General features: G+C 34.1%; 1 protein-coding gene across 1 annotated transcript; it reads left to right on the top strand.

Annotated features, from left to right (window-relative positions):
- Positions 1 to 1,061: 1,061 nt before the first annotated feature.
- Positions 1,062 to 5,994, top strand: LOC311077672 (uncharacterized protein). Its single transcript, XM_084106258.1, has 6 exons — positions 1,062 to 1,120; positions 1,263 to 1,601; positions 2,819 to 2,926; positions 2,996 to 3,094; positions 4,908 to 4,954; positions 5,118 to 5,994. The coding sequence occupies exons 1-6, from the start codon at positions 1,081 to 1,083 to the stop codon at positions 5,388 to 5,390; spliced, it is 906 nt and encodes a 301-aa protein (XP_083962384.1). The 5' UTR covers positions 1,062 to 1,080; the 3' UTR covers positions 5,391 to 5,994.
- Positions 5,995 to 8,623: the final 2,629 nt, after the last annotated feature.

The following is an 8,623-nucleotide window of genomic DNA, read 5'->3' as shown; positions in this document are numbered from 1 at the left end:
CGTCTAATATCATTGTTAAAACATTCATAGACAAAGGTTTGACCACAGTTGCTCATCTGATCTGATTTCAAGCTGTTGGAAAAAGAGAGTTTTACCAGATATGTGTAAAGACTGATTATTTTGGGAATATTAATCAGAGATGTGATACAAAATGGAGGGAATACTTTATGGACTCTGATGATCTTGTTCCCTCTTGGAGGCTCTTGTATAAAGGTCCCCTTCCGAAACGATCTGGGGATTTACAGTGGAGAATATTGCACTGTGTGTTACCTACCAATAGCTTTGTTTCTAAGTTTAATACGGCTGTTGTAACTGTAATTTTTGTACTAATCCAGAGACTGTGTTCCATGTTTTTGTTGAATGTCCAAGGCTAGTACCACTGTTTACCTTATTGGAAAGAATACTTGGAAGCCTAGGTTTTTGTTTTAACAATACATTCTTTATTTATGGATGCAAGTATTCAAAAACGCACAGAGAACAGTGTACTTTAGCAAATTTTGCAGTTGGACAAGCTAAACTAGCCATTTGGAAGACTTGCAGAATGGCTGCTGAAGGGAGAAATATGAGTGCGCTGAAAATGTTTACTGCCTTGGTTGAATCAAGAATCAGATTGGAATATAAATTCTATCAAATTACAAAAAATGTATTTGAATTTGAGTCTAAATGGTGTGTGAATGGTGCTTTATTGTCAATATGTGAAGATGAAACTATAGTTTTTAATTGGTGATGTTTAATGGTCAATTTTTATTTTTTTATTTTTTCTTATTTAGGTTTCTATTTTTATTTTGGAATCGTTTTCCGCATGTGTATATTGTAACAGTATGTCTGCAAGGGTGAAATATATATCTCTCTCTCTCTCTCTCTCTCTCTCTCTCTCTCTCTCTCTCTCTCTCTCTCTCTCTCTCTCTCTCTCTCTCTCTCTCTCTCTCAGGGCAAGTGGGCGTCTCTGTCACATTCAGCTCTTCATGTTAAACATGTAACCAGGAAAGAAACACTCAAAACTCTTCTGAACACACATCGAGAGCTTCAGAAGAACTGAATCTACTAACAACAGAGAAGAACATTTAATAAGAGAGAAGAATGAAGATCATCTGGACTTTCACTCTGCTGATGATTCCTGGTAAGAATTTGAACTCAGAGTAAATCATGAAAAACAGCACAGAATTGATGAGGAGCGTCTTTAACTTCATGTTGTTCTACTAACTGTTGAAGAAAGTTAATTTCTGTGTATATTAAAGTGTTTTAATGCTGGTTTGTTGTAGGTGTCGTGAGCTCCACGAGTGTGACAGGATATTCAGGAGGAGTCGTCAACATCACATGCAGATATAATAAAGGATCTACAGCAAATACAAAGTATTTTTGTAAAGGAAAGAAGCCAGATAACCCAAAGTCTAAGTGGTGCTCTGATCTCATCAGGACTAATGAAACAGATAAATGGGTTCAGTCTGGAAGATTCTCTCTGTATGACGACACAAGTTCAGCAGTCTTCACTGTGACCATCAGAGATCTGAGAGAACGGGATTGTGGGACGTACCAGTGTGGAGTTGATAAAACTAGAGGAAAGGATTCCTACACTGAAGTGAAGCTGGAGGTTTTAACAGGTGAGTAACTGAGACCCTCAAACTCATGATGATCTCCACAACATCACACATAATTACAGTAATAATAATGAACACCTCTAGATGCTAATAGACCAGATAAAATGAAAAACCAAACTCTTTAAAATAAAGGTTCCGCAAGTTTTTTCCCCCCCCAGGATTCCATGGATGTTGAAGGTTCTTCATGAAACCATAAATTGCACTTAAGAACCTTTATTTTTTAAAATTTTCCATGGACTCTTAGTTTGTATTATATTCAATTTGTTCCTTATTTCATTCCCTGTGCTTGTGTTCTGTTTCCCTTGGTTTCCATGGTTTTTGATTATTCCCACATCGGTTTCAGTTTTAGGTCATTATGTGTGTGTGATATATAGCTTGTTGTTTGTTCCTTATAGCTTGTTTGATGAATCATTGTGTTAATAAAAACCTCAACTTCATTCTCTACTGGACCAAACTGTGAGATTTATTAATCATTGTTTTGCTGATAACAGAAATCATGTTTTCATAGTTTTTTCAGTAGTAAATAATGTCAGGAAATCAGTTTATTCTGACTGTACTGCAAATCTGTAAATCAAATGCTTATTATTTAAATGAACACAATCATAATGGTATTATTGCCAGCAATTTATTCACCGACTGTAAAAAATAATGGCAATTGGCAATGTTGGTTGTCAGCAAGCCTGTACATCATCAACTACAATAATACTGTAAAAACAGCAAATCAAGAGCAGCTGTGAAACAGTTCTTTACTGTAATCTACTTTACAGTGTTACTGTAATAATATCATGCACTGAATTAAACACTGTTAACTCGTTTCATTTGAGGAAACTGGTTGTCAACTGCCATTTAATATTTATACTGTGTATAATGTACATTAGTGAGTATATTAGTATATTAGACATATTTAAGTCCACTAAAAAAAGAATGTCTCTTAAAACATCAGTTTAACTCAAACCTCTTGCAGATTACTGTTAGTTAACAACACATGCATGTGCTAAAGTCCTTAGCAAAGAGATCATCACATCAGCAACACTTTAAATCCTGCAAACAGTTTAGAGACGCTCAGAAGTCGGCACTGTGTGGTTTTGTGTGTGAAACATGTCTGATGGTTGAATAATGTGTGAAAGACATCAGCGTCTGTGAGAAAGGGGAAGTGAAGGATCTGTGAGTGAAGAAAGTAAGAAAACACTGTTTGTGACACTGAGTTTTCTGTGTTTTAGAGACAAACCGTCACAGAACAACATCATCATCATCAACATCATCATCATCATCATCATCATCATCATGGTTTAATTCTCCAGTGATCACATCTGCGTCTCCTGTAACAGGTACAAACACACTCTGAAACACACTCATCTGTGTATGTGGTTGAGATGGTGACTCTCTGGTGTTTTCAGGCTCTCCTCTGACGGTCAGTGTGTGTGTGTGTGTGCTTCTGATCATCACTGGACTCGTGTTAGTGACCGTGACTCTCGTCAGGAGGCGTCGCTCTCACAGTAAAACTCATTCTTCCATCTTTACTCTCTTTAAAAGCACTTTTTGAACACTGTAAAACCTAACAGTAATATTAACTAAATACAATTGAGTTCACAGCACTCATATATTACCGAAACTTGAATGACTGAAACAGAACTCAAACTGAATGAGTTATAGAACATTTCTAGATCCCAGAATGCTAATTGTATAATTAAGTGATTAATTAAGTGATGATTGAGCATTAGTGATGAGCACCGGCTGTTAACAAGCAGAATCACTGAAGGAAAGAGAAACACAAGAACTACAACTGACTTCAGCCACAGCAAAATCAACTGGAGATAAAAGAAGACATTAAATATCTCAAGATCTCAGCAGAGGAGGATTAAACAACTCCACAAACAGCATTACACGCTTCACTTATTAATAATATGATTTTGATAATACATAATATGAAGTATTTTCAAAAAGTTTCACAGAAAAAGTATTGCATTACTAAGACTCACACAGACATCAATAATCAGCATATTAATCTCAACAATGGTGACAATTAAAAAATGATTCATGCTGCAATGCATGCTGGGTACTAGCATAATACAAAACTTATCCATGGCTCCCAGCATGCATTGCGGGATAAATCATTTTTTAATGGTCACCATTGTTGAGATTCATATGCTGATTCTTGATTACTGTGTCAGCATGATACCATAGAGGTTTTTAAAATCTGATTGTCACAACAATGGGCCTTACAGCAGAATCAATTCTATTATATTATAATGAATAATATAAGTAATACATCTCCTGTCTAATCAGAGATTAGGCTCTGGAAAAGATCAGAGAATCAAGACACTAAATGATGATTTTTTTTATCTTAACACAACCACATGCTCATATTTTCTTTTGGTGTATGTGCCATGACAAATGTGTTTTATAAACACTCAGTTACAGCAGCCAGAGAAAAAACTGGTGTTAAAAAGTCAAGGGTCAAGAGCCCAACTAAAGCAAACACGGATCACTATCATGGTGTCTTTAAATGAAACTCAATAAATCATTATCATCTAACACTCTGTTCATTCTCAATAACAACTTCTGTAGACGCATGACAAAAGTCAAACTGTTTAGTAATAAGTGAAGCTGGTAATGCTGTTTGTGTAGTGGTTTAATCCTCCTCTGCTGAGATCTTTAGAGATTTAAACGTCTTTTATCTTGAGTTGATTTCATCTAAGGCTGTGGTTGGAAGTCAGTTGTAGTTCTTGTGTTTCTCTTTCCTTCATTGATTCTGCTCGTTAACAGCAGGTGTTAATCACTAATGCTCAATAATCACTTAATTAATCACTTAATTTCTTGACTGCAATGTATATCTACTTTTAGTAAACTGAAATAAGTTCAGAGTACTCATAACTATTGTTTTTATAAACTTAATTGAATTGAGGCAATCGGTTTCCTCAAATGAAATGAGTTAGCTTAACTTGTTGGGTTTTACAATGAATTAAGGCAATCGGTGTCCTCAAATGTAATAAGTTAGCTTAACTTATTGAATTTGACTTTGTATTATTGTTTTAGTGGTCTCGATTAAAATAAGTTCAGAGTACTCATAACTATTGTTTTTTATAAACTTAATTGAATTAAGGCAATCGGTTTCCTCAAATGAAATGAGTTAGCTTAACTTGTTGGGTTTTACAGTGAACTGATACATTTACATTCGTATAGACATTTTTATTTCCCCTTTTCTTAATGCAATAACTCCAGCTTGCTAGAACTTAAGATGAGCAAAATAGAGAAATATGAGAATGTGAAAAGATTTATCAAACAGTTAAATGTTCTTGTCTTTGACAGATCCGTCGTCCAAAAGATGTCAAGTCACACCAGGAAACAATGAAGAGGTTTGTAGAATTACTGTGATTGAAAAAAAAATATTAAAAAAATTGTTTTGATCAAAAATGAGAATGAATTACATTACCTGATCATTTAAAGACTGAGGATCTCCAGAGCTGTATTAAATATTCTAATTATTATTAAATACATAAATGATTTGTCTCCCTTCAGGTTTCTCACGCTGGTTGTGATCACAAAGAGATTAAAGACGCCCAGAGAGAATTACCCACAAGCCCCTCTGATTCCTCTGCTACAGTTGAGAAAGGCACTGGTGACTCTCAGCGCTGCATCACATCTGCTGAGGATCTGAATTACGCAGTGGTGAATTTCCACAAGAAATCTGACTGTCCTGACAGTGTCAGTTTCAGGAATAATCAGGATTACAGTGAATACGCTGCTGTCAATCATCTCACGACAGCAGATAAACTGATGCATTTACAGTAAATATACAGACTGATTCGAAAGGGTCTAATCCCTTATCTTATTTTCAATAAGACATCATCATCTAAACCTCTGTTAATTCTCAATAAGAACTTCTGTAGATGTATGACAGAAATAAACTCAATCTGGTTAGTAATAAGTGAAGCTGGTAATGCTGTTTGTGGAGTTGTTTAATCCTCCTCTGCTGAGATCTTCACAGATTTAATGTCTTCTTTCCTCTTCAGTTGATTTCATCTAAGACTGTGGCTGAAGTCAGTTGTAGTTCTTGTGTTTCTCTTTCCTTCAGTGATTCTGCTTGTTAACAGCAGGTGTTCATCACTAATGCTCAATCATCACTTAATTAATCACTTAATTATCTCATTAACTTTAACACTGATTCAGAGTTATTTTAACACTCTTTTGAGTGGGACCAGATGTGTGCAGAGTTAACACTGGGGATTTTTTTGTGTGGCCAAGTCAGAAGTGTGACAAATGAAAAGTTAAAACTATCATAAGATAATAATCTATTTGGCTGATTTTAAGTTTGTCAAACTATTCATAGCATGAATATTAAAATTTAATTTTAACATTAAGCATGACAATAAAAAAAAATAAAAAAACTAATTTCAAATTCATAACTCTTTGTGTATTAAAGATGTGACATCATCTTGACTTGTTTAGTGTTTGTGATGAACAGGCTGTTCTCACACCAGCTCAAAACCACAAACATGAGCTGAAGGTTCAGAGTCTCAGTAAGAAACACAAAACTCAACAGAGACAAATGAAGAAGAACATGTTTTATGTGTAAGTCTGCAGAAGAGACTAAAATACACTCTTGTTACTGCAGAATAATTCAGGTTTGTAAAAAATAATAATAAATGAAATGTGAAGCATGAACATTTACAATACTAAATATAAAATGTTTTTACTCACACTTTAAAACAATGTTTAATAACCCATAAGTGTAAAACATACATTTATGCTGGATAGAAAAGGGCTGAAAATGAACATTATAAATTTTAATATTTCATTCATGTGTATCTCTTCATTTTTTTCTCTAATAAGCACTGTGTTTGTTTGTGTGTTTTATTTTCAGGTTTCTCCATGATCATCATTATTTGTGTGTGTGTGAGTCTGCTGCTGATTGGTGGATTCACTCTGACTGTGTGTAAATTAAGACACAAGAGACGAGGTTTGATCATTTATTATCTGTTGAAACAAATTAATAATTAGTTATTTGAGTTTCTCTGTTCTGCTTCAATGAGCAACAGTAAAATCTCAATGAGTTTCTGTCTCAGATGCTGCTGTTCGTCTCCAGTTTGATCTAGTCGCTCTATGTTTTACTAATTGATTCATTTTGTTTTGGGTAATTAGGAAGAACCTCGACATCAGAAAAGAGAAAGAGGGAGAGAAATACATTGGTGAGTCACAGTGTGTGTGTGTGTGTGTGTGTGTGTGTGTGTGTGTGTGTGTTTGTACATATGTTGTGCTTATGTGATGTCCTGTACGCGTCTGTCAGTTTCCAGAAGCATGAAGAGTCTCTCAGTGAAGCTTCAGTCACTGTCAGTAAGAACGAGCTTTACTCTGATTACGCCACGGTCAGTCGCCGCATGAGACTCAACTAACTCACTTATAACAGATCACAGATCAGCACACATTACACCAGTATTGCTTATGTTTACAATTCATTGATACAATTATCCTTATAATCCATAAATTAGTGTTAAAGACGTGTTTTATTGATCAGGGTTGTTCAGTTCAGTCTGTTGAATCATGACACACTTTAAATTTTCTATTGCTCATGTTTCTTCTTTCACATGTGTAAAATAGCAGTTGTGTCAGAGGTTTATTGGTGTGTGTAAAGAGTTTGTCATCTCAGTTTATCTGAGGGTGTGAATAAAACAGGAAATACAACACCTAAGAGACACTTCTAGAAAATACTGTGAAGTTTCCACTCCAAATGCAGAGACCACGTACATTTAAATGCATCTTTTGACACATAAAACCTCTTTAATAGCAGCTCTTAAACAGACACAAGTTTAAAACACCTTTATGATGAGACGCATGAAACATGAGAATATGTTCAAAGCTGTTAAAGACTCTTTCTCATCTCTCTGAATATTGATTCTTTTCTTTGATCTGCTTTAGGTTTGTACACGAGATACTAGTTACAGGGAGATCATGAGAAAGATTATTTTTAAAAGGGTTAGTTCACCCAAAAAATGAAAATTATTCCATAATTTACTCACCCTCAAGTCATCCTATGTGTATATGACTTACTTCTTTCAACCAAACAAGACAGACAATTTTCTTTCAAAAAAGATTGAAATCTAAACATTGAATGAATTCAATGACAAACAATGTCCGTAAAAATCTGTTAAATGTCATGCATTTGTTGTTTAGTGCATTTCATACAGTATACAATATACTAACATAATTACTGAATGTGAAATGTAAGTTTCTGATGTTGTTTTATGATATTATGTATGAGATAGAAATCAGACGATAAACAGAGAAGTGACGAGTCTGTACATTCATGTAAAGAAATGTTTGAAAGAATATTTTAAATAATCAAAAAAAAAATTTTTTTCTTTTTTTTTTCTAAGATAAAAAGGCTGGTAAATGTGTTTGTGTTTGCAGGGTGGTTTGATACTGAGGTCAGTGTGATAAAGATCATCAGCATGAGATGTTCTTCAGCTTGTGGTTTTCTTTTGCTCTATTTATGTTCTGCGGGTCAAACCCAGAAACCCTTCAGTGTGAGAAAAACAGGATATAGTTTTCATTACCAATGGTCACAGACTTTCCACTCCATAAAACAGATGCTATAAATATGTGTAATAGCCTATATGAAAAATTTAAATCTTGGTCATAATATATCTCAGTTCTTTCTTCAAAAGGATTTAGTCATTATCATAAATACAGTCATAAATACTCATTTTACTTTCTCACTCAAAAAAAAATAAAATAAAAAATGCTATAATTTCTTGTTTATTGTCCAAATATAGTAAATTGATTCTTTTTACACTATATTTGAAATTTAAAACATTGTCACAGCATTAAATCGATTAAAACAGCATTAACATATAGAGTGACTTAATCTAGTTTTCATTCTGATGAAATCAATGTTTCCAGATTCTAGAGAAACATTCAGAAATCATCTGATTATTATCATAAAAGACAGTGAGAAAAGTTTATATTCTGCAAAGGAGAAAGTCTGAGTCTGAAATCTGAATAATTAATTATGCATTTTGCTTTCT

The sequence above is a fragment of the Abramis brama genome (assembly GCF_963993115.1).
Source record: "Abramis brama genome assembly, chromosome: 2".
NCBI classification, from domain to species: Eukaryota; Metazoa; Chordata; class Actinopteri; order Cypriniformes; family Leuciscidae; genus Abramis; species Abramis brama.
This window is presented reverse-complemented; position numbering and strand designations above follow the sequence as displayed.